The 26,892-nt window shown below is 44.6% G+C and overlaps 1 protein-coding gene across 4 annotated transcripts; it reads right to left on the bottom strand.

The window, feature by feature from the left end:
• Nucleotides 1-31: 31 nt before the first annotated feature.
• Nucleotides 32-25,478, bottom strand: LOC133110356 (equilibrative nucleobase transporter 1-like). Of its 4 annotated transcripts, none has more exons than XM_061220388.1 (12): nt 25,291-25,478; nt 24,293-24,422; nt 19,368-19,414; nt 19,148-19,224; nt 18,589-18,681; nt 16,374-16,513; nt 16,090-16,229; nt 7,036-7,176; nt 5,051-5,158; nt 3,649-3,835; nt 2,271-2,394; nt 32-367 (listed from the first exon to the last, which is right to left on the bottom strand). In XM_061220388.1, exons 1-12 carry the CDS (start codon nt 25,475-25,477, stop codon nt 188-190), a joined length of 1,554 nt encoding a protein of 517 aa, XP_061076372.1. In that variant the 5' UTR covers nt 25,478; the 3' UTR covers nt 32-187. The 4 variants fall into 4 exon arrangements, with proteins under 4 accessions (XP_061076372.1, XP_061076371.1, XP_061076373.1 ...); XM_061220387.1 differs by having other exon boundaries at nt 7,036-7,179; XM_061220390.1 differs by lacking the exon at nt 32-367 and adding an exon at nt 1,344-1,908 and having other exon boundaries at nt 7,036-7,179.
• Nucleotides 25,479-26,892: the final 1,414 nt, after the last annotated feature.

Consider the following 26,892-nt stretch of genomic DNA (forward strand, 5'->3'; position numbering starts at 1 on the left):
TAGCATACTGTATACTGGCTACCAAAGTGATCACACTGTGACATCCCAACAGCGTACCCTGCCATTACATTCAATGTGTCAATTTTGTTCGTAAAAACACTTTTTGCAGAGACACTGTACAGAAACAAGAAAGATGAAGCCAAAACCAAGCCAGAACACCCAGTGTGAGTGTTCATTTTGGGGGTGTCTAAGAGGAGCCTGGGACATCCTGGGGTTGGTCTTCATTGTCTCCAGAGAAGGCGTGCTCATCGTTGGGAGATGGGTGGGCAGAGTGTCTTCTCTGATTGGCCAATCTCCGCCAGCGGATATAGACATAGGCCGGGTGAATGAATGGCGCCAGGCACAGGATGCACAGGGCTATGTTTATCTGCAGAGGGAGTAAGAGAAGAGACTGGAACACCGGTGCACATATTTGTCGCAACACATAAACCAGAAATATTTTATGCACAACAGTTCTGGGTAAAATATATATTTCAAATTTTAAACATGTAGAAGCTTTCCCTTAAGCAACCTCCTAAGGGATAGTTCGGGAAGCACATCTAGAAAATTAAACAACTTTAATGAGCTAAGCTCACAGGAAGGTAACATGACGGTAACGCAAATTGTAGCCACGCGGTTGTAGCCACTCCCTTTTTCAGGATGCTTTACAACAGGAAGTGATGAGAGAAGTGATTGAAGTGCAATTCTAGGTTATTATCTACCATTGATCACCTTGTAAAAACCCTCTTTGGTTCCTGCTTGCGATATTGACTGTGAAAAAATTCTGAGCTTTTTTTTTTTTTTACAAGGTCAGTGATATGGACTCAGCCCCACCTAGTGGTCACACTGAAATGCTTAGTCAATTCACTCCTATCGCTTTGAAGGCTTCAGAAAGTATTCAGACCCCTTCACCTTTTTGCACACTTTGTGTTTTAGATTTAATTTTAAATAGAATTGTGCCCAAGAACCTACACTCAATAACCCATAATGATGAAGTGAAAATATGTTTTTAGAAATCTTTGTTTATTAAAAATTGTATTAAAAATCTAAAACTGAAATCTCTTATTTACTTAAGTAAAATGCTTTTTACATTTTTGTCATTTAGCAGACACTTTTAATCCAAAGCGATTTACAAGTGCATAGGTTCCACAAGTTAAAGCATCACATCCATAACTAGTAAAATACACATGAAGTGTTGTTCTAAACATATAGTCATCATAAGTGCAATTCTTTTTTTCCTTTTTTCCTTTTTCTTTTGGGGGGGGGGGGGGTTAGACAAGAGGGATAGGGATATCAGAAAGGGGGCGGGGGAAATCAGGAGGGAGGATTAAGGTACAGTTTGAAAAGGTGTGTTTTTAGTTTGCGTCGAAATAGGGGGAGGGATTCTGCTGTCCTGACAGTGGTAGGCAAGTCATTCCACCACTGAGGAACCAGAACGGAAAACAGGCGTGAACGTGCAGCTCGACCGCCAGGTGCACATAGAGAGGGAACCATAAGGCGACCAGAGCTGGCAGACCGGAGTGGTCTAGCTGGGGAGTAGGGAGTGAGGATTATATGTAAGGTGGGGCAGTCCCCTTAGCAGCCTGAAATGCCAACACTAGGGCCTTGAATTGGATGCGTGTGGCAATAGGAAGCCAGTGGAGGCCAATGAGGAGCGGGATGACATGAGCCGACCTGGGCTGACTGGTGATCAGCATTCTGGACCAGCTGGAGGGGTTTGATGGCACACACTGGGAGACTGGCTAGGAGGGAGTTGCAGTAATCCAGGCGGGAAATGACGAGCGCCTGGACTAGGAGCTGGGTGGCTTTCTTCGTCAGGAGATGACGGATACAGCGTATATTGTAGTATTCAGACCCTTTGCTGTGGCACTCCAAATTCCGGTATATTATCCTTGAGATGTTTGCAGAACTGAACACTTTCTGAAGTCACTGTAAATAAGATTGTGAATCTTATATGTCTCATTTATTGGGACTCTAAGTCTGTTTCTCTGATGGCATAAGCAGAACCTTCAAATTTAACATGTGGGAGGTATCACTGGTGGTAGCCTATTGTTTTAGACAGTCTGGATGTTTAAATATTTCAAAATAACACCAAAAACACAGAATCAAGAGTCCCTCTGACAATGGATATGGGGGTAAGGATAAGGCTGGATAAGGCTGTGTACTTTGATATGAAGTGAAAAGAAATTTGGGAAATGGAATTTGCATGATTCACTTCACAACATAGTTTGCATTTGACATCAATTTTCTTTATGAATCCCAAAATCTGCTTATATGGGTGCAGTACTCACATATAATGGGTCTCCATCCAATACCTCATTCACCAGGATGATGCAGGGGAATTGCAGGAGCAACACCACAGACAATACAGCATTAACCACACCATTCAGCTTACCAAAGTGGCAGACTGGAAAACTGTAGAGACAAGAGGAGAGTATGATTATAATAAAGCACATGAATAGAGGAAAATGACAGGATAGGGTAAAGCAGAGTCACTGAAATGAATCTTAATTGAAATCCGTTATTGGTTAAAGGTACAATCGGTAATTTTGGACTCCTAATGGTCAAGAGAGGAATTGCAACAACAAACACTGTTTAAGCTGTATGAACATAACGCGTAATATAAAGTGTTATTATACAGTTCAGTGCTCTCGTGCCCTGCTTTGGAAAGTTGACACTGACAAACGCAACAGAGCCTGCTGTTTTAGTGTTCTCGGAAGAAAATGTTTGGCGAACAGGTGACATTTTGAAATTTTGACTTTGGTGTGCTTCACAACACTATTTATATTTTGTGTCTTTTTGAAGTTTTCACTTTAGCTAACCAACTATATTGTGAGCAAGCAAGTTATTTGGCTACGTAACTAGCTGGCTATAACTAAGATATGATAGTCCACCACAAACGATGCAACTGTAACTTACAGTTTGAGAGAAGTAAAGGTTTGGTTAAACATGGATTATTGAACACGTAAAGAGATAAAAGAAACGTGTAGCTAACCCAAATTGCACTCCAGACAAGTGATCACTGAAACTCTATACTATTGCTAATCTAATTTTTAAAAATACCTAGCTATTAGCTATTACTAGTTAGCTTCGCAAATTTACAAATATCCACCTGAACTATGCCTATATTTTATTGTAAGTGGATATTTCTAAATTCATCAAGCTAACTACAGCTAATTTACTTGTTGCTACCGATAAGAAACTGGTATGGTTTTAGAAGTAGATATGTAGTCTTCGCTTGGATAATAACCTATAGTATACAGAGTTTCAGTGATCGCTTGTCTGGAGTGCAATTTGAGAATAAGCCCCCACGCCATTGGCTGTGGCAGTTAGAACCAATTCATCAGGGGTGCCAATAAGTCTGAAGCCCACTGTATGCTTGCAGTTGAGACACATACATTATTATCAATATGAAAATGTACTAATATGATCACATCTAATTCATTAAGAGTGGTAATTATGGAGCTTTAATGAAATTAATGTCGGGTTACGAGAATCGTAGTGTTTTAATGTTGTGAGGCCCAGTGCATTAACCTTCCAGGGGGGCCCACCATTCTTACAGGTGTCCCTGGCTCTATATACAGTAAGTGATGCTTTATATATTCCTAAAAAAAAAGTACCTGCTAAATCAGAGTGAATCAGAGTGTAAGTCACAACATGCTCACTCACACAATGCTGATGAAGGCTGCATTCCCTCCAACCCCAAAGGAAAGTGCAAACACTTGCAGGACGAAAGTCAGGTACTGCAGCGGGAGCACAGGTATGGTGGCGCAGATGGAGAATAAGAGGCACTGCAGGGCAGTGAGGAAGAGAGAGAGCACCACAGAGCGCAGGTTACTCTCCTCCTCCGTCTCTCCTGTGGCAGAGGCAAGAGCTGGGTTAGTAGGGTTACAGGCAGCCACCAAACCAGTACATGCTGTACTACCAATCAGATGGTCAGCTCTCCCATATTCCATCCTCTCTACTGCCTTACTTTTCAGAGTTGTGGTGTGTGATGGGAGTTTCCAGATTTACATAATTGTATTACAGCTTACAAATATTCACAAAAAATGTGATTGAAGTGACTTTGACCGTGGAATGATTGTTGGTGGCAGACAAGGTGGTTAGAGTATTTCAGAGACTGCTGATCTCCTGGGATTTTCATGCACACTAGAGTTTGCAAAGAATGGTGAAAAAAAAAAAAAGTGAGCAGCAATTCTGAAGACAGAAACGCCTTGTTAATGAGAGACGTCAGTGGAGAAGGGCCAGAATGGTCAAAGTTGACAGGAAGGTGACAGTAATGCAAATAACCACACATTACAACAGTGGTATGCAGAAGAGCACACAAGGCATCATAACTGAGTGGATAGGCTACAGCAGTAGAAGTTTTAAAAAAAATAAAGTGCTTGTGAGTGTAGCTATATCCTCTCTTCCAATCACCAGCTCAGGGAAGACTTTTGGCATAATAATTATCGAAAAGAACCTAGTGATTAATTTCGAGAAATGTCTAATTTCAAGAAAAGCTGTGTTGACATTGATTTCTGTCAGGTGGATTGCAACCATTTTTTCAGTTTTTTAAATTTATTTTATTTACAGCGATCTCAGAGACAGCTTCTACAGGATAATATATGACGGAAAACTCGAATCCCAGTGTTCAATAAAACTAAAGGGATGAAGAGCTGAAGTCGTCTTTCTTTTTATCAATGCACAAGGGCGAGACAGCAACTGTGAACCATAGACGATATGACAAACGGCTTGCCAGCGTTGCAATGTTATATGGGAACCCTTGCGTTGTTTGTCTCAGCAATACGGTGCTGTGTATTTTCAAATGGTAGACTACTTAATTGCTTAAAAGCGAGTTTAAATATGAACACGAATGAATGAATGAATGAATGCAACCCTTTATGGCCATAGTCTTGCCTTTTTGAAATGGAATCTTCCGGCAGGATAAAGGCATGTCACACAGCACGCAGCATCTCAAGGTGATTCCACAAACATGACATTGATTTTCAGCTCAGCACTCAAATTACCATTTCCTGAATTTGCATGCCCTGCAGCAGCACACCTTTGTGCAGGTAACACAGGTACCTACCTGGGGCCCGTTGCTTGCCCTTGAATCTGTCAATGATCAGGCCATTCAAGGGGGCGCACAGTATCCCACAGAACTGTGTGTAGGCAAAGATGTTGGTGTAGTGGCTCACTGAGACAGAGGGAGAGGAGAGCAGAGGATTAGCATACAGCAGCACACCATAGCATGGCCTCACACACTTCTTCAGCTCCTCAGCCTGTCTCTCTTCTGCTCTTTGTGTCAAAATGCAAACCATAGTTAAGCATGTGTAGCGTGGTTAGCTCAGCTAGTTCGCTAGTCAGCATGGTGAAGTGCAGGGAAAGCGAAGGCTTGTAGCAGGTTACCTCGACAACACTCCCTGATGATGTAACCCTCAAATTCAAAAGAACGTTGTTGCCCTTGGCTAGAGGCGAGTTTGTCTTTGACTGGTCACGCGTTTGTTCAACAAATATTTGGACGAGTGAGAGGCTGGGGTTCAAATCCTATCAATTTCTCACCCGTTACACATGGATATCATCAATACAGGGGTGGCCCTGTAGCGTAGCGGTTAAGGTAAATGACTGGGAAACGCAAGGCCGTGGTTCTAATCCCGGTGTAGCCACAATGAGATCCACACAGCCGTTGGGCCCTTGAGCAAGGCCCTAAACCCTGTATTGCTCTGGGGGAGGATTGTCTCCTGCCTAGCCTGGAGCCTGGACTCTGACCCCATTGCCTATCCCTTCACAACAAACTGTTTATCCTGAGTTGCTCCTGTTTGCTGGCTTCTGAACCTGGACTGTCTGGCCTTGTGAATAAAGATCTCTTTCTACCAGTTCTGAGTCTGTGCTGTCATGGTGGGAGGTAATTCTCACTGGTGCCACGAGAGGGCCGAGGATAATTGTTTCCACCTGTTCCTCGTTTACTCCAGGGGAATTACCTCCCTGGAGAGTATTTAAGACCAGCATGGTCTAGTTTTCAGTGCTTTTGTGTTCAACCGTTCGCCCTTGGCACAAAGCCGGTAAAGCGCCCGGTAGACTCTAAACTTATACGAGTCAGGTACGGTGCTGGTGGATAATTCTCTCATTGCTAAAAAAGAGAAATATCTAAAAGGTAAGGAAGGCGTACAGCTGGAATTGTTGTGTGTACTGGCGCCTTCCTCAAGGGTTTTGTTTTTTCTTTTGGACTCGTGTGAGTCGATGGTAGAGGGACGTTGTCCCCGATGTTGTATTTTGGTTTGCATTTTTGCCCCGAGCTGCGCCTCGAGGTTTTTATTTTCGTGCCTAGCTTTTCTCGCTAGGTTGTATTTTCTTTTGGTCTTCACTTAGTGCCCAGCTATTTGGCACGGTACCAAAGTTATTGGTTCGTCCTGGTTATTTAAGGGTTGTCTTACGTTCTCTAGCCGTTTTTGAGCTACTTTTCTGTTTGCGATTTCGAAGTTTGGTTTGTTTAATTTCTATTCCTCCCATTGTTCCGGGAGAAGTCCTGTTCCTAGCTGGGTATCCCTATTTCTGTTCTCCCTGGGATTTAGTGACTAACACGTTCGCGTGTTGGTTAAGAAAGGTTCTACCTTTGGTCGCCCCTGGCTCTCCGCTTAGCTTCCCACACTACATGTGCTTGATACCAGATACTCTGATTGGTGGCACCCAAATATAAAAAAAAGGCTTTGATCATGACGGATATTGATCTAGATAGATAGATATTTTATTCATCCTGAGGGAATTGCTCATAAAACACACAAATCGAATTAATTGTACCAGATACTCGTTTGGGCCGACAATTCGACGCACCCCTACTCCAAAGACAATCAAAAGCTGAGAACACACCTGACTAATTAGGAACACATGTGAAGCCATTTCTCCCAAATATTATGGTGGCCTGAAATGTGGTACAGTACTATGTACAGAAAGTGCAATAATTTCTACATGGTAAAACCAAAATGTATAGAAAAATCAAATCTGAGAATATGCACTTTAACCACATGGGAATTATTTGATTACAAATCAGCAAGGTGACGAGTGAGGAGCTCATACCTTGGGCTGTGTCTCCATGAGCCAGCTGGGTCAGCATGGGGTTCAGGGTGCCAATGAACAGGCTGATTCGCAGAGCCATGACTGACGACCACACCAGGTGCCACAGAAAAAAACAGCTGAGGACACACTGCTTAAAACTGTCTACTGGGAGAGGGCGAACAGAGAGATTGAGAAGGAGAGAGGGGCAGAGAGTGGGGTAGAGAGTGGGATAGAGATGGAGGTAATTAATACTCCTATTGTTTATACACCTATTGTAGCACTCCATATGTGTATAAAAGGGCTGGATTTACTGAGCAAACAGTCGCAATGTTAAAACGTTTGGTTGCAGATACTGATACATCAACAGACCAATTTTTTAAGTCTGTTAGAAAAGACACAGTTGAATAAATTAAACATCCTAATTAGCCATTTTGCAATAGGAAACACTCATGAAATGTCAGAAATACGCCATGCTTACATATCCAGATGAGAAACTGAGAAACGGTTATCGAGCTACCACAAGAAATAGAACATTTTAATTTATAGATCAGGAAATATAGGTACAGTGGGAGCAATATTTATTTGATCCCTTGCTGATTTTGTAGGTTTGCCCACTTACAAAGAATGGAACTGTGTAGAATTTTAATCATAGGTACATTTTAACATTGAGAGACAGAATATCACAAAATAATCCACAATAACAACATCATATGAATTTTATTAATTTATTATCGTATTTTTGCATGAAATAAGTATTTGATCCCCTACCAATCAGCAATAATTCTGGCTCCCACAGACCAGTTAGTTTTCCATTAAGAAGCACTCCTAATCTCAGCTCATTACCCAAAACACCTGTGTCAACTCGTTACATCGTTATGTAGCTGTATAAAAGACACCTGTCCACACAATCAATCAGATTCCAACATTTCCACCATGGCCAAGACAAAGGAGCTGTCTAAGGACATCAGGGACAAAATTGTAGACTTACACAAGGCCGGGATGGGCTACAAGAAAATAAGCAAGCAGCTTGGTGAGAAGTTAACAACTGTTGGAGAAATTATTAGAAAATGGAAGAAACACAAAGTCACCGCCAATCTCCCTTGGTCTGGGGCTCCACGCAAGATCTCGCCTCGTGGGATATCAATGATCATGAGAAAGGTCAGGGATCAGCCCAGTACTACACAGGAGGAGCTTGTTAATGACCTGAAGGCAGTTGGGACCACAGTCACAAAGAGAACCATCAGAAACACCGTGAAGGATTAAAATCCTGCTGCGCATGCAAGGTTCCTCTGCTGAAGAAGGCACATGTACAGGCCTGTCTGAAGTTTGCCAAAGAACACCTGGATGATCCAGAGGCTTGGGAGAAGGCGATGTGGTCAGATGAGACCAAAATAGAGCTATTTGGCATCAACTCGACTCGCCGTGTTTGGAGGAAGAGAAATGCTGAGTACAACCCCAAGAACACCATCCCCACTGTGAAGCATGGAGGTGGAAACCTTATGCTTTGGGGGTGTTTCTCAGCTAAGGGGACAGGACGACGTCACCGTATCGAGGGGAGGATGAATGGGGCCATGTACCAGGACATTTTGGGCGACAACCTCCTTCCCTCAGTGAGAGCACTGAAAATGGGTCGTGGATGGGTCTTCCAACATGACAATGACCCAAAACATACGGCCAAGGCAACAAAGAGTGGCTCAAAAAGAAGCATATTAAGGTCCTGGAGTGGCCTAGCCAGTCTCCAGACCTAAATCCCATCGAAAATCTGTGGAGGGAGCTGAAGCTTCGAGTTGCCGAGCGACAGCCTCGGAACCTTAAGGATTTGGAGAGGATCTGCAAAGAGGAGTGGACCAAAATCCCTCCCAAGATCTGTGCAAACCTGGTGAAAAACTACAACAAACATCTGACCTCTGTGCTTGCCAACAAAGGTTTCTCCACCAAGTATTAAGTCCTGTTGTTCTATGAATCAAATACATTTTATATTTACATTTTAGTCATTTGGCAGACGCTTTTAATCCAAAGCGACTTACAAGTGCATAGGTTCTACCATAAGTCAGAGCATCACATCCAGAAACTAGCAAAATACACAGGAAATGCTGTTCTAAACATAGTTGTCATCAGAAGTGCATTTTATTTTATTTTTTTTATTTTTTTTTATTTTTTTGGGGGGGGGGGGGTTAGACAAGGATAGGGATATCAGAAAGGAGGGGCAGGGGAAATCAGGAGGGAGGACTAAGGTAGAGTTTGAAAAGGTGGGTTTTGAGTCTGCGTCGAAATAGGGGGAGGGATTCTGCTGTTCTGACAGTGGTAGGCAAGTCATTCCACCACTGAGGAACCAGAACGGAAAACAGGCGTGAACGTGCAGCTCGACCGCCAGGTGCACGTAGAGAGGGAACCGTAAGGCGACCAGAGCTGGCAGACCGGAGTGGTCTAGCTGGGGAGTAGGGAGTGATCAGGGATTGTATGTAAGGTGGGGCAGTCCCCTTAGCAGCCTGAAATGCCAACACTAGGGCCTTGAAACGGATGCGTGCGGCAATAGGAAGCCAGTGGAGGCCAATGAGAAGTGGGGTGACATGAGCCGACCTGGGCTGACTGGTGATCAGGCGGGCTGCAGCATTCTGAACCAGCTGGAGGGGCTTGATGGCACATGCTGGGAGACCGGCTAGGAGGGAGTTGCAGTAATCCAGGCGGGAAATGACGAGCGCCTGGACTAGGAGCTGGGTGGCTTTCTCCGTCAGGAGATGACGGATACGGCGTATATTATACAGAAAGAACCTGCAGGTTCTGGCAGTGGAGGATACTTGTGGAGCCAGGGTGAGGCAGTTATCAAGAGTCACCCCAAGATTCTTTGCCGTACGGGAGGAGGAAACTACAAAGTCCTCAACAGTCAATGAGAGGTCGATTGACGGAGAGGACTTAGCAGGGATGTAGAGAAGCTCAGTTTTGGCAAGGTTGAGCTTCAGGTGATGGGAAGACATCCACGCAGAGATATCAGCCAAGCAGGCAGAGATCCATGTGGTGATTTGGGTGTCGGGGGGGAAGGAAATGAAGAGTTGGGTGTCATCAGCGTAGGAATGATAAGAAAAGCCGTGGGAAGAGATAACAGAACCAAGAGACATGGTGTATAGCGGGAAGAGGAAAGGCCCAAGAACCGAGCCCTGCGGGACTCCAGTTCGGAGACTGCGCCCCTCCAAGTCACCTGGTAGGAGCGACCAGAGAGGTAGGAGGAAAACCAAGCGAGTGCAGAACCTGTGACACCCATCCCAGACAGCGATGAGAGCAGAATCTGTCGTGTCTAGGAAACGACAGAGTCCAAATCTTCAATTTGTCGAAAAACATCTTCGCGAGGGAAAAGACGACACCAGGCAACAAGATCTTCAGGAAAATCAGACTTTATTAGCACACGTGCATAAAGCCGGATCAGCTCTCCAGAACTGAACCCCGACTGGCATTTGTACACCCATTTTATACACAGTTACTCCACCTACAACTCCTACTCAAACCGCATTCTGGCAAATCACCCACACTTTTCTTATCGTAACTCCTCCCAACGCTCATCCCACAACGTCATTGTGGCAAATTGCCAACGGTCCTTATGCTCTGCCAACTCTGTACAAAGTTCAGGGCATTCTGCCAACTACGTGTCCTCACTTCACCCCGCACCTGCTCTTGGCAAACTACCAGACCTCATAAAGTTCTGGATGCCCTCCCTCTAACATGTCATCCATACACGTCACTCTGTATCTTTCGCTTTTATAAGACGAACTAAGCAGCAGTAATCATTGCATATGGAGGCGGAGTCGCCTCTTCGCTTCAGTTTCTACCCGCCGCCATTACGCTCTCCTTCTCCTCCGCATATTTTTCTTATCAAACGGCCATTTTGCCACCATTTTCTTAGGTCTTTTTTTGTTTTCACTTATCGGCGATAGTTTCTATCTCCTGTATACATTTAAGATACACCCCCGCTATTATCTCAATCGCCGTTTTCTTTCCCTTTTTCATTTTCATATACTGCCCATAATACTTTTATATTATTATCTATTTATTTATATATTTTTCCGCCTATTATTACTTATATTATTATGTCTTTAACCTTTATTTTCCCTATTATTATCTATATTATTATATATTTTATCTTTATTTTTCCGCCAGAGCCTGTATTTTCTCCCATTAATACTTTTATTCACCCTTTGCGTTTCTTATCTTACACATACATAAATAACGATTTTTACCTCCGTTGTCTCGATACAACGTTATATCCGCACACGCACAAGCATTCTAAGCCTCAGCACAGCGTTATTTTTTACCTTTGTTGCCTCAATACAACATTATATTCGCACAAGCCTTCGAAGCATCAGCACAGCATAACAGTATTTTCTCTTACAACACAGCAATTTTTCTCTTACATCACACCTTGAGGTAACTACCTAGATATATCTTGCAGGATCCCCTTCTTGGGTTTCTTTCCTTCCAGGTCTCTGGCACCTCTTATCACATAACAACTTAAAACCGTTAGCAGCAACAATATAACTTCAGTCCGCAGTATCAATATACTTTTTAGACTTAATGCAAGTTCTGCTAAAAAAACATTTTCCAACACAATTAATAAATTCCCACACCGTTTACTCACAGTTTGCCGCGCGCACGTTTCCTGAAAAGTTTGCTACGTTTTTCCCCTTAATTTAGTTGCCGGGTTAGTTATACGAGAGAATGTTGCCTCCGGCATCCGGGAGAGGAGATCAGAGTCCTTGAATACTTTCATTCCCTGATAAGCTGCAGCTGCAGCCTATCAAAAAGTACTCTCCGCCCTGGTCTCCAGTCGCCGGGAGCTCTTTCTCTTTCGTATCCCGGATGAGCCCCCAAATGTCGTGTCTAGGAAACGACAGAGTCCAAATCTTCAATTTGTCGAAAAACATCTTCGCGAGGGAAAAGACGACACCAGGCAGCAAGATCTTCAGGAAAATCAGACTTTATTAGTACACGTGCATAAAGCCGGATCAGCTCTCCAGAACTGAACCCCGACTGGCATTTGTACACCCATTTTATACACAGTTACTCCACCTACAACTCCTCCTCAAACCTCATTCTGGCAAATCACCCACACTTTTCTTATCGTAACTCCTCCCAACACTCCTCCCACAACGTCATTGTGGCAAATTGCCAACGGTCCTTATGCTCTGCCAACTCTGTACAAAGTTCAGGGCATTCTGCCAACTACGTGTCCTCACTTCACCCCGCACCTGCTCTTGGCAAACTACCAGACCTCATAAAGTTCTGGATGCCCTCCCTCTAACACGTCATCCATACACGTCACTCTGTATCTTTCGCTTTTTATAAGACGAACTAAGCAGCAGTAATCATTGAAAATATACAGACAAACTAAACATTTCATTAATATTCACTTCTAATATACTTTTCTAATATACAGACATACTAAACATTTGATTCATTATTCTCTTCTAAGGGAGTAAATGTACGTAGCATTCTTTACTCTCATTTCAACAGTTTTCACTGTGGTTTCTTGCGTTTTCATAAGCTCAGCTATAATTAATGTTCTAGGTCAAATAGATACACTTCTGGCATAAAACACCGAGAGTCCCGGAGAAATCAGCTGTACAGTCATATCTTGCTCTGCCCGTGTCCTTGACAGTTTGGTCTACACAGTTCAAGACGCCCCCCCCCTGCCAGCTGGCTGGGCTCACTGTGTAATCCTAGCACAATTTAGCAGTTAATCAGTTTGAAACTATACAGGGTACATATCATATTTTAATACAGATATATTGATAAACTTTTAGCACACATCGTCGAGAGTTTTGGAGGAACCAGCCTGCTCACTAAGGAGGAGTCTGATTTTGACTAGTGATTGGTTATCATGCTTTTAGGAGGGAGATCTTTTATTCTGTGAATTTTCCCCTACAAATCTCATGGTTGACTGTATCGAAGGCGGCTGACAGGTCGAGGAAGATGAGGACAGAGGAGAGGGACCTCAGTGACTGCGAGCAGGGCGGTTTCAGTGGAGTGACCACTCTTGAAGCCAGACTGGTTGGGGTCATGGAGATTGTTCTGGAGAAGATAAGTGGACAGTTGGGAGCAGACCGCCCGTTCCAGAGTTTTAGCGAGAAAGGGAAGAAGAGAGACAGGCCGGTAGTTGTTCAGGGCAGAGGGGTCAAGAGTAGGTTTTTTTGAGCAGGGGAGTGACTCTGGCCCTCTTCAGGGAAGAGGTGCTGGAAGAGAGGGAGGTGTTGATTAGAGAGGAGAGAAAAGGGAGAATGTCATCAGATATAGATTGTAGGAGGGGAGAGGGGAAGGGGTCAAGAGGACAGGTGGTTGGGCGGTGGAAAGTAAGGAGTTTCAGTGTGTCGGCGTCAGAGAGGGGAGAAAAGGAGGTTAGGGAGTTGGGGAGGGTAGGAGGGTCAGCAGGGGTGGAGGGTTGGGAGAAGGAATTGCGAATAGCATCGACCTTCTTTTCAAAGAAGGAGACAAAGTCATCAGGTGTGAGTGATGAGGGGGGTGGGGGGGGGAGGGGGGGCCAGAAGAGAGGAGAAAGTTGAAAACAGTTTGCGGGGATTAGAGGCGGCCGCGTTAATTTTATGTGGAAATATGATATTAAATTCAAATAAATTTATATGATGTTGTTATTGTGGATTATTTTGTGATATTCTGTCTCTCACTGTTAAAATGTACCTATGATTAAAATTCTACACAGTTCCATTCTTTGTAAGTGGGCAAACCTACAAAATCAGCAAGGGATCAAATAATTATTGCTCCCACTGTAGGTCCACGGGTGTAGCTGCTTCACGCAATATTACAGCATGAGAATACAATGGCGACAGAGAGGGAAATCCTTTGTGATATTGCATACTAAATTCATTCTTATACTGTAGCGATAAAAACGAACAGTAGGCGAGAGGATGTTAAGAAAAGACAGCGTGATGTGAGGCAGCGTACAAAAAATAAACTTTACTAGGTAAATAGACGCAGGTGGTGGTCCAACAATTCATCCATCCATTATCTTAACCCACTTTTCCTGAACAGGGTCGCAGGGGGGCTGGAGCCTATCCCAGCATTCATTGGGCAAAAGGCAGGAGTACACCCCGGACAGGTCACCAGTCCATTGCAGGGCACACACACCATTCACTCACACACTCATACCCACGGGCAATTTAGAGTCTCCAATCAGCCTATGTCTTTGGACTGTGGGAGGAAACCCACGTGAACATGGGGAGAACATGCAAACTCCACACAGAGAGGCCCCGGCCAACCAGGATTCGAACCCAGGACTTCCTTGCTGTGAGGCGGCAGTGCTACCCACTGCACCATCCGTGCCACCCTCGTGGTCCAACTAAGCAAAGAATATTAAAGGCATATTGTGCAGCATGCATACTCACAAATACATCAATTCATTGTCGGTTTAATTTTTATCAGACGTGCTGGGGAGCCTAGGAGCTAAGTAGAGCCAATAGAATCTCCTAAAAATATAAGTGGTAGTACTGTGCTGTGGTACAAACGTACAAAACTGAATTTACTTTCCGAATAATGGCAGCTACCTACTCACTGAACACCAGCCAGCCACTTGCTTAATGGCTAGCCACCAAGGCTAATCTCTCACAATCCCGGCTCATCACTGTTATAGCCAATCCATACACATCTCCTCCTGCCCTCTTCCTCCTTCTATTGTTCAGTGTGTTGGACACATGCTTTTCAGAAACAGTACAGAAGTTTTAAAAAAAGGCCCACGCCCAGAATCAGCCCAAGGAGTTTTTAGAATAACAAATACAAGTAGACAAGCAAGATATTGGGCAGAAGTGAAAACAGACACTGGCTGTCAGTGTATCATAGTGATGACTGAGCATGTTCCATTGTTTTAGAATATTTCCAATGTGAAAATCCTGCATATTATGCCTTTAACAGCAGTAGAGCAGCAGGTGGAAAAATCTCTGCAAAATGAGAAAGTCTTGGGGGAGGAATAGACAAGAATGAACTTGTAAAGAGAGAACTGTCACAATTCATAGACCATAATGAACGCGTATGCCGAAGACAGAATATAGTCCAAATATTTAGACTGCACTGTACACTGTATGCACTGAAAATACACTGTATATTCCGAATAAAAAATTATATACACTCAGTGCACACTGTATTTGGTATTTAGTAGACCTAATATTTTTACTTATTGGTCTTCTGCTGCTGTAGCCTCTCCAATTAGAGGTTTGACGCATTGTGTTGCTCTTCTGCATACCACTGTTTTAATGCATGGTTATTTGCATTACTCTCACCTTCCTGTCAGCTTCAATCAGTATGGCCCTTCTCCTCTTACCTCTCTCATTAAGAACGCGTTTCTGCGCACAGAACTGCTGCTCACTGGATGTTTTTTTCCCCCAGATTTTTTTCCCTTTTTTCTCCCAATTTGGTAGCCAATTGTACCCCGTCTAATTCAATTAGAGCTAGTATTAGATACACCGCCCACACCCCGTCCCTTGGCGGCCCTACGGAGAGCGACACGCCTTCTTCAAGCCGTCTCGCCACATTTTGGTAACCGTGATTCCAAGGCACCCAAGGTGCCCAAGGTGCTTTTTATTGTGCGGCGATCTACTAACCCTGCCAAGTCCCTCCCCCTGGAGCAGCGAGCCAATTATTCTGCTCCACGTGAGCCAGCCAAACTTGGCTTTTTGGCAGGACCGAGAATCGAACCCGGTCCCCAGTGTGCAACTGCAGTGAACCGCAACCGCAAGTCTGTTGCGCCACCGCAGCCCTGCACTCACTGGATGTTTTTGATTTTTCGCACCATTCTCAAAAGACTGTTGGGCGTGAAAATCCCAGGAGATCAGCAGTTTCTGAGATAGTCAAACCACCCTGTCTGGCACCAACAATCATTCCATGCTCAAAGTCACTTAAATCACATTTCTTTCACAATTGGTCTGAAAAGCAGCTGAACCTCTTGACCATGTCTGCATGCTTGCTTTTATGATTTCAGTTGCTGCCACATGATTGGCGGATTAAATATTTTCATGAACAAGCTGGTGTACAGGTCTACCTAATAAAGTGCTCACTGAGCGTACAGTAAAACACTCGCCGTACCTGTCTGTGGGGTCTGCTGGGGGTTTCCTTGTTCAGATGTTGCATTCTCTATCCCTTCCTCTCCCTGTACAGGCTCTGTGTTGTCTCTTGTTCTTTTGGGGAAACAACAGGTGTTGCATTTGGTCTGTCCACAGTTTGGGCTGTCCTGCAACAGAAACCAGGATTTAATACCTTTGTGAAAGCCGGCTGCACCACTGTCAGTCAGGCAGCCAGCTGTTAGGCCAGTGGTCTAGTCTACCCTTGTGGATGTAAGCCTCCCTTTCCCCTGTGAAGCTGGTTCATACCCATAAGTGTAGCCCTCAGGGAGGGGGTAGGGGATGTGCATCTTTGGCATGAGGATGAAGGTTCTCATGAGGTGGATTATGCTGCATGCCGACAAGAAGAAAAAAGCATGTTGCAGAGAGATCCCATTTTCAAATGCCACCTGTAACCAAAAGACGGAGAGAGTCATCATTACCTTAATCATTACTAACAGTATCATGATTGTTATTATTAGAATTATCTTTTATTTAATTATGATAATTATAGAAGTTGTCATCACTAGCAATATTACTGCCATTTACATTAACATTACTAACAACACTTCCCTCATTAGAACTCTTAAAATGATACTTATTTTTAGAAGTTGCCAGGGCCAATCACTGTGACAAGCTGTGATTTAGCCATTTACTTCTCTGGTAGTGTATGGCATATCAATATGTAAAATCTGGTGACACAACCCGGTTATTGTGGGGTGTCATCCTTGTCCTCACTAGAGTTTATTCAAGATGTACACATTGATTGAATTATTTTTTAGTTAGTGCATATTTATCTGACTGAATATTCTGGGAAGGAGAGCAAATTATGTCACCGCACATCACAACCCTTCTCATTCTTGAGCATGAACTGCTCATTTCAGGTCCTGCCACGGTATCTCTATTGGGTTCAAGTCAGGAGCTATACTTCATGCTGGATATCCTACCAATTTGTCTGAATTAAAGCAGCACTAGCAAGAAGAGTACTGTAGGTATTTAAGTGTGCAAAAATGCCTGTACGGCGAGACTGATATTAAATTATATGCGTATCTTTGCAATTATTGCTGCTTACGGTGGTGCAATGAGTTAGGTTTAAGGGGCAGTTTCCTTGTCATAGGTGTGATATGAGTGTTTCATAACTTTTTTCATTCAATAAATTAAACAATAGTTTAAAAAAAACATTTAAATTGTCATCTTCAATCCCACCATAATTTGGAACGTCCAATTCACAAACTCTGTACAGGCATGCTAATATACGCCCCCTGCTGCCTGCTTGGGAACACAAAAAGACAGCTTGGTTCCTCTCTGAACTATGCGGAGTTAGCCAGCTGCTTCTTCTGGCTTTGCAGCCAGAGTCTGGGGCAGTCAGTCGACCCAATCGTACACATGGGCAGAGGATGGATGGACGCCAATGGATCGGCCAACAGCGGTCACTTGAGCAATGAACACCGCTATCCCTGATTTGGCGCTGCCCTTGAGGGGCCACCAGCTACAGTCGGCACTGGCATGGGTTGGCTTCCATCTGAGACTGTAGTGCTCCCTCGTTCCCCAAGCATTGCATTTTACTGAGAGAGCCACCCGTCATCCATCCATCCATCCATCCATCCATCCATTATCTTAACCCACATATCCTGAATAGAGTCGCAGGGGGGCTCACGCCTATCCCAGCATACATTGGGCAAAAGGCAGGAATACACCCTGGACAGGTCTCCTGTCCCTCGCAGGGCACACACACCATTCACTCACACACTCCTACCCACGGGTAATTTAGACTCTCTCTTCAGCCAAACCTGCATGTCTTTGGACTGTGGGAGGAAACTGGAGTAGCCAGAGGAAATCCATGGGAACACGGGGAGAACTTACAAACTCCATACAGAGAGGCCCCAGCCGCTACCCACTGCACCATCTGTGCCACCCAGCTATCCATCAGCCCCTTGAAATTGTCTTTATTAAGTGGACCAATAAACTTTGGAGGACAAGTGGATTACATTTAGTCAAGCCTTGGTTATCGTGCTCCATCTCACACTGCATGTGGTGTTTCAAGTGGGTAAATCCTGCTGTGTAGTGATGTGTTTTCACCTGATGTGTGATTTGCAGTGCGACGTGCATGCGTTTGTGTGTGTTTTTCTTCCTAGGCATGGAGTGTAGCTAGAACGTGGTGTCAGGACATCTGGGAAGGTAACCTCTGTGTGTGCTCTGACACTGCCAAGAAGGTTTTTTGTGACATTCTGCAAGTTGGCTCTTGCTGGCACCAGTTATTCCTTGTTTCTTAAGCCTCATTTTAGCTTTTCAATATAGGAAAAAATAAAGAATAGTTGGATGTCTGCACTTATCTGTCAATGATGCCTTGTCTTTTGTAATTAAAGAAAACACAAAACATTTTTGTAGTCCTATAATGGGGAACTCAGCCTTCGCAAATTGTCCTAGGCGGCGAAGTCTGCCAAAAATGATGCCCGTTATTAGGGCTGCAGGTCATTGCTGTTACCTTGACGATGAGGAAGATGATGGCAGAGGAGATGTAGGCTCCGAAGTACAAGGTAGAGATGGTGGAACGATGAGCATGAAAGAGGTTCCCCACCTGGAGTAAAAAGCACACAACCACAACTCTGAAGAGTGGCCAAGATGGTGCCAGGTTTGGGATTACATCATTACATCTTAAAGTCTCTAATGGTAAATGGCTGGCATTTATATTTAGGGTGGCCTGTAGCGTAGTGGTTAAGGTAAATGACTGGGACATACAAGGTCGGTGGTTCTAATCTTGGTGTAGCCACAATAAGATCCACACAGCCGATGGGCCCTTGAGCAAGGCCATTAACCCTGCACTGCTCCAGGGGAGGATTGTCTCCTGCTTAGTCTAATCAACTGTACGTGGGATCGAACAGCTCTTACCACCTGATCCAATGTTGCCTATGGAGGTCTGTAGTATGTATGCTGGTTTTCAGTGTTCTTAAACTAATAAGTTACTGACTGGCTAACCAGTCAATTGTAAGTTGTAGCGAACCTTTTTTCCCTGCATATGACTCAGCAGTGAGAATGGGACACACCTGGATGTTTGTAAGAATCAACATTATGCCTCCAAATGCGATGAAGGACAGACCTGGAAAGAGTATAAAAGATATATCTGCAGGAGAAAGAGAGGGGCAGAAGGAGAATGAGACAGAGAGGGGGGGGTTACTCAAGGATAAGCCAAGACTGAATCAGAAGCATCTATGGCATACTACCTGTCACAGTGTAAGGTATGGGTGAAGGCCCAGTATGCTTTACCTGGATGCGAAAAAGCAATCATTAAGGTACCAGTGGTGTACAGAGTTCTGAAAAAAGAAAAAAATGAAAACATCACTAGTTTTAAATCATTGGAAGAACTGCCTCCCATCCTGAAAAGAACCTGGAGATAGTCCGGGATGATCAGCTGCACTTCAAGGAGCACAACACGTGCAGATTCATCTGGCACAACATTAGGAGGATTTGACATTTCTGACCATATACTCCACCCAGCTACTCATCCATTCCATGGTAAGCTCATGCTTAGCTTATTGCAAACCGACCAGCCTGTGCTATACTGCCACTGCAAATCATCCAGAACATGGCAGCTTGACAACATTCCAAAGTTTCTAAACATTCCAGTAACATTGTGAGAACTAGGGCCTTGGGCCTACACTGGTGCTACTGTCAGCTAGGACCTACACTGTTGCTATTGTCAGCTAGGACCTACACTCTTGCTATTGTCAGCTAGGCCTACACTGTTGTCAACAGGACAGCCTCTTCCTACCTACAGGATACAATTCAGCAATACGCAACAGCTGAACCACTCCACTCTGCGGCAGCAGGGTGACTAACACTTCCTACCCTCAATGTGAATCCTGACCTTTGTGTGTGCTGTCACTGACAAGAGGGTCATTTGTAATGTTTTCGGCCATGGTCTAAAGACATATCTCATCTCTTCAGACTCTACATACAATTTAACACAGTACACTCCTCTACAAAGCTGCCTCCAACCTAGTGTCACATTCATGTTATACTTGTGTATTGTGTCTTCATCTTCTAGCAATTTCATATAGGAACCCCACCAACCTCTGCTACCCCTCACTGACCCCCTGTGACAACATCACATTTGCAGGGGGGCTATGGAACTGCCAGTCTGCCACACAGAAGACTGACTTCATTACTGGTTATGCCTCCCTCCTGTCTCTACAGTTACTTGCCCTCACCGAGACCTGGATTACACCACAGAACACCGCCACCCCCGCTGCCCTCTTATCCTCCTTCTCCTTCTCACACACCCCCCGGCCCTCTGGCCGTGGAGGTGGCACTGGCTTGCTGATCTCCCCTTCGTGGAAATTCTCTGCGATTTCCCTCACTGACCTATCCCTATCCAACTTTGAATGCCACGCTGTCTCAATTACTCACCCTGTTAAACTTTATATTGTCATTGTTTATCGTCCTCCGGGTGCCCTGGGAAGTTTCCTTGATGAGCTTGACACTCTACTCAGCTCATTCCCTGAGGATGGCACCCCACTTATCCTCCTGGCAGATTTCAACATCCACCTGGAAGCCTCCCAGTCTGCTGCCTTCTTACCACTACTTCACTCCTTTGACCTCTCTCTGCAGCACTCTCCCCGAACTCACAAGGCTGGAAACCTTCTCGACCTGATATTTCTGAGGAACTGCTCCTCTTCTAACCCCACTGTTACCCCTTTACACAAGTCCGATCACCACTTAATTTCCTTCTCCATCCCCCTAGCCCCTCTGCCTCCCTCCCCGTCTCTCACCCCCACTGTTTCTGTCCGATGTAACCTCCGCTCTCTATCACCCTCCTCCCTTGCCCCCAGAGTCACCGCTTCCCTCCCTCCTTCTCCAAACTACCCACTGATTCCACATCTTCCGTGCTGCTTTCCTCTCTCTCCTCAGCCTTTGACTCTCTCTGTCCTCTTGTCTCCCGGCCTGCTCGATCCTCCCCTCCCAGCCCATGGGTTTCTGACCTTCTACGTTCCTCCAGGCCCAGCCTACATGCAGCTGAGAGGAAGTGGAGGAAATCAAAAGACCCATCGGACCTGTCTTCCTACCAGTCTCTCCTGGCGGAATACTCCTCCGCTATCACCACTGCCAAAAGAAATTATTTCCAAACAAAAATCTAGAACTCCACTTCTAACCCTCGTCAACTGTTCTCCATTTTCTCCTCTCTCCTCAGCACACCTCCCCCACCATCTCAGTCATGACTTTGCGGTATTTTTTGACGAGAAGGTTGCAGATATCCACAGCACCTTTGCGACCACCACCACTTCTATGCCTGCCTCCATTTCTGTGTCTGCCCCCTGTTTCTCCTCTTTCTGTCCCCTTACAGATGCTGATGTGTCTCACCTCCTGCTCTCCCACCGCCCTACTACTTGTGCCCTGGACCCCATCCCCTCAAACCTCTTTCAGGCAATCACGCCTGACATCCTCCCATTTGTCACCTCCCTTGTTAACTACTCTCTGTCCTCTGGCTGCTTTCCCTCATCATTCAAGAGGGGCTACATCACCCCGCTCCTAAAGAAACCCGCTCTAGACCCCTCCTGCATTCAAAACTACCGTCCGGTCGGTATCTCTCCTTCCTTTTCTATCCAAATCCATTGAACAAGCCACCTCCAACCAACTCTCTTCCTTCCTCTCTCAGAATAACCTGCTGGACCCCCACCAGTCCGGCTTCAGACCTGGCCACTCGACGGAGACTGCACTCCTCTCTGTCAACGAGTCCCTTCAGGCTGCATGAGCAACCTCTCTCTCCTCTGTCCTGATTCTTCTTGACCTCTCTGCGGCATTCAACCACTCCATCCTCTTAGCCTCCCTGGCATCTACAGGGATCTGTGGCACAGCCTTAGAGTGGATCCAAAGGCCGGTCCTCCCAGGTGTCCTGGGCTGGAGGAGTGTCAACCCCTCGCCCCCTTGTTACAGGAGTCCCCCAGGGCTCAGTCCTCAGACCCCTCCTCTTCTCCATCTACACGAGATCCCTTGGCCCCGTTATCTCTGCTCATGGCATCTCCTATCATTGCTATGCCGATGACACCCAACTCTTTCTCTCCTTCCCCCCATCAGACACACAGGTCTCTACCCGTATCTCCGCCTGCCTGAGAGACATCCAGAGCTGGATGGGCAACCACCATCTAAAGCTCAACCCAGATAAGACGGAGGTGATCTTCATCCCTGCTTTAACCTCTCCCTTCTCTGATTTCTCCATCTCACTAGGGGATACCACACTGACCTCATTCCCTAGTGCAAGAAACCTTGGAGTGGTGATGGACAACAGGCTATCCTTCTCCAAGAACATCGCTACGGTGACCCGGGCGTGCAGGTTCTTCCTGTACAACATCCGGAGAATCCGACCCTTTCTCACCACCTACTCCACTCAGCTCCTTGTTCAAGCAATGGTCCTGTCCCACCTGGAATATTGCAATTCTCTGCTGGCTGGCCTTCCAGCATCTGCCATCAGACCCCTACAACTCATCCAGAATGCTGCAGCCTGTCTGGTATTCAATGTTCCCAGATATTCACATGTCACCCCCCTGCTCAGCAACCTCCACTGGCTGCCTGTTATGGCTCGCATCAAATTTTAAACTTTGGTGCTCGCATACCGGGCAGTTAAAGGATCAGCCCCTGTATATATTCAATCCCTTATCAAGATCTATACACCAACAAGACCCCTCCGTTCTGCCACTTCGTGCCGTCTGGCGCCTCCCCCTTGCCACACCTGCACTTCACGCTCACGACTGCTGTCTGTCCTGGTCCCTCGGTGGTGGAATGACCTCCCGGTGGATGTCAGAATGGCAGAGTCTCTGACCTCCTTCAAGTTCAGACTGAAGACCCATCTCTTCAGGCTACACCTTTCCCTCCCAAACTCACAATTACCGCGATTAGCCTTAGACCGTAATGGCACTTATGTATAGATATCGTTACTTGTATAGGTGTTGTTGTTTTTATTGGCTGTTGTATTGTTGTATTCTAGCTGCCAACTGTGGTATGCTAGTTTGAAAGTTGATTGTACTCTTCAAGGGTTCTGAATTTCTGTATGTTTACACTTGGACTCGGAACTGTACTATCCTCTCAGGTCCACTTTTGCACTTGTTCTTGTGTTTGATTTGCACTTTGTTGTACGTCGCTCTGGATAAGAGCGTCTGCTAAATGCCACGTAATGTAAAAAAATTTAATATAGCACTTGTATCTTCATCTTGATGTTGTAGTCTCACTTATAGCTTGACTTACCATAATTGTACTGACTTTGCCATAGCTTTATTGTGTGAATTATATTAGGTTATGCCAAGCCTACCATGGGTTTTTGTAACCATGTTGTTTTAAAAAAGGAATGAGACTTGCAATGTATGTGGATTGAGGTACAAAAATACTGTCTGCTGTATTAAATGTAGACCTACCTTTCCCTGCAATCACACACTCTAGCTCCCTTCATTAGTAGGCTTAGGAAACTTATTTTAACATTATCTCCTTGTCAAAATGGTAGCCTTCAAATGGTTGTGTCATACTATTGCAAGTCATACATAATGCAAGCCATGGATTGGATTCATGTGTGCTTCTTTTTAAACTACTTTGGTGCAGCTGCCATCTTGTGTTTATTAGATGCGATTGAGTTAGACTGACTCCCGCATTGCCAACAATTAATAATCGATTGGAGAGTTCTTCGTAATAAATAGCCTCAGCATATCAAATGCAGAATGACGTGTAGCCTGCAATATTAGGTTGAGTAATGCATTACTGGAAAATGCATTTATATAGTAATGCGTTATGTACCATGTTACCAGAAAAAGTAATATTACAGTAATGCATCACCACGTTAACCCCAACTCTGCTAATAACACAATAGCTTAAAGGAAATTGCCACATGGGGAGACATTGAATGAAGAAGCAGATTGCCAGAGCAATCCAGATATTAGCTTGATCCTCGTGTGTTGCACGTCTGTTTCTAATAACCTTTTAACATTTGCTTTTACAAATTGTAATTTTCAGGACAAATTTTTGTCTGCTTGCTCACTCATCTCTCATCATCTTTGTTCACAATTTATTTCCATTTTCACGATAAGATGTGTTCATTTGCAGAACACCTAAAGACCAGCTCCGTTTGCACACCGACACATTACATATTGTGCTGCCTGTCTAAAATGTACTGTACTGTTTCGGGTTTTTTTACATCGCAACAAACTCACATTGCCAGCAGTCTGGTTGCCATGGTGCCGAAGCGGTCAAATAGGAATCCACTAAGAAGACCAATAAACCTCTGTAAGAAGCTGGCAATGGTGAAATCCAGGGAGAAGAGCTCGTCCTGTTTGCTGCAGTCTGCGGGAAGTGAAGGGAAGAGAGGTGTTCACACTGCAAGCATGAAAAACGTTATTTTCAATGCCTGTTGGCCACACTGGAAACACAGCAACAATTGCTGGGAACATGATTTCACAGAAAATACTGTATAGTATGAAAGATATGGGTCGGTAGAGTAAATGTATACCCCCTTTCGTTTGGTAGCAATTTACTGTTTTTGAGTTATGAGCTATGCAAATGAGCTGGGTGGCAACTGCCAGTCAATAGCAACGTATGGCCACCCCACACTGGAAACACAGCAGTAATTGCTGGGAACATGATTTAATTGGACAATCCCTTAATAAAGCGCTGACGGGACTTTATTCACTTTAATCACAAGATGTTTTATTCACATCTTTGTTGTCTGAGTCGTGCATTTTGGGTCCAACCCCCACGCACCCGTCTCAGAAGTTGAGGAATTACATTTTTAATCGTGAATTAAAAAAGACTTGAGACTTGACTTGGACTTGCCTTGTCTTGGAGTTGGTAGTATGTAATATGCAATTTCACAAAGTAAGCTTTATAACTACTGAGTTTGCAAAAGTGTTTATGGAGGAAGCACACAGCGTAAAACTTTTTTTTACCTATAGCTACATGACAAAATGGGTTTGGTTGCATAGCCTATTTATACGGAGCACATGTTTGGTTGGCAGGTTAATTGTGTATATTTGCTGCTGACTTCAAAGGGAGGATAGAAAACCAGCAGTCTGGTAGATTCCGGCAATTACAGCCATATTTTATATTTTTGACTTCCCTTCACTTTGACTTCCCTTCACTCAATGACTTGCAATTAGAATGTAAAGCCTCACATAAAACTCCATCAAGTGCAGAAGTAAACAGTCACACTCACCCATGTACTGTGTGCCATTGGGTTCTGTGGCATTCTCACACTGGTCGCTGAAGTATCCACTGGCTTTCAGGATAAACACCAGGGAGGGCCACCCATAAACAACCCCAGTGAAAAACAGGCACTCCACCAGTCCTGTGGCCAAGGTGAGCCAGCAGCGCAGACTCACTCCACGTAGAAGCAATAACATCTTCAGCCGTCAACCTCTACCTCTCTTTTTCAGTCCTCTACTTTTCTTTTTCAGTCCTCTACTTTGCTCTTTTTCAGTCCTCTACTTTGCTCTTTTTCAGTCCTCTACCTCTCTCTCGTCTCTGACGTTCGCCTTGTTGCTCCTCTCGTCTTTTGTGCTGAAATAAAATAAAATATGAAAAAAAATCCCGCCTCCTCCCTTCCCTCCTCCTTATACTGAATCATTTAATTTGAACTTTCACATAAAAACAGGTTTTTATCTTATCAGAAATGTATGGACCACATTCCAAAGCATGTACTAGATGGGCTGGATCATGCGGGCATTACAATAATGTTCTTGTTATTATCCTGGCACTGGACAGGGAAGGACACACGTCACCCCCCTGCTTACTTCCCTCCACTGGCTGCCTGTCATGGCTCGCATCAAATTCAAAACATTGGTGCTAGCCTTCCAAGCAGTTAAGCGGTCTTCCCCAGCTTACCTACAAAAAATCTTCAGACCCTACACCCCTTCGTTCAGCCTCCACATGCCGCTTGGCACCTCCCCCTCTCCGAACCTCCACCTCACGCTCACGACTACTGTCTGCTCTGGCTCCACGGTGGTGGAACGAACTCCCTGTTGAGGTCAGAACTGTAGAATCTCTCCCCACCTTCAAGCGCAAACTGAAGACGCACCTCTTCAAGCAGCACCTCTCCCCTTCCCTCCCTACCTCCCTGTGAACCTTAATTGTTGTCTTTGTGATTTACTTTGTGTGTCGGTATTTTTAGTTGGCTAGGTAAGCAGTATTTGGATAGTTAAGTTTGGTCACTTTTGCTTTGTTCTTTGTTTGTTTATTTGTTCGTTTAAAAAAATAAAAAAATTTTTTTTTTAAAAGGCCCTGGTCCTTATCTTTGTTGTACAGGTAGCAGTTGAAATTGTACTTCCCCCTAGGGTCTTTCAGCGCACTTATCCCTGGTTATGAGTATGCACTTTGTTCTGGATAAGAGCGTCTGCCAAATGCCATTAATGTAATGTAATGTAATGTAATGTAATAGCACCTGGGCAGGGCTGGGCACTCTGGGAGTAATCAGCGGGATGCTAGGCTTAGAGATGCTTGCCAGTGTGGAGGATGGTAACTGCTGGGTACATTCTAATGGGAGTGCCCAATGATCGTCAATAAAGACAGAAAATGTAAATCATTCAGAAATGTATTTAAACAAACAATGTGGGATTTATCAATGTTTTCGTGTGTCAGTTTGTTAGTAGGATCGGAATGGATTTCACAAGTGCTCTGAACTGTTAGTATCAGGTGCATAAATGAAAAAAACTTGGTTGTAAAGCTTGTTTAGTGCTTCTTATTATTCCATTCATGCATATTTTGTTTAGATTTGAAAATGAGTGGAAAAATTGAATATTAGAATTATTTATATCATATA

Source organism: Conger conger, chromosome 14 (genome assembly GCF_963514075.1).
Source record: "Conger conger chromosome 14, fConCon1.1, whole genome shotgun sequence".
Lineage (NCBI taxonomy): Eukaryota > Metazoa > Chordata > Actinopteri > Anguilliformes > Congridae > Conger > Conger conger.

Excerpts from the sequence above, each read along its gene's own strand:
- LOC133110356 (XM_061220387.1), bottom strand. The coding sequence starts at position 25,477 with ATGTTATTGCTTCTACGTGGAGTGAGTCTGCGCTGCTGGCTCACCTTG. Across the intron at positions 18,682-19,147 it reads TGATTCTTACAAACATCCAG|GTGGGGAACCTCTTTCATGC; the intron begins GTGTGTCCCATT and ends TTTTTACTCCAG. Across the intron at positions 368-2,270 it reads TGGATGGAGACCCATTATAT|ATAAACATAGCCCTGTGCAT; the intron begins GTGAGTACTGCA and ends CTCCCTCTGCAG.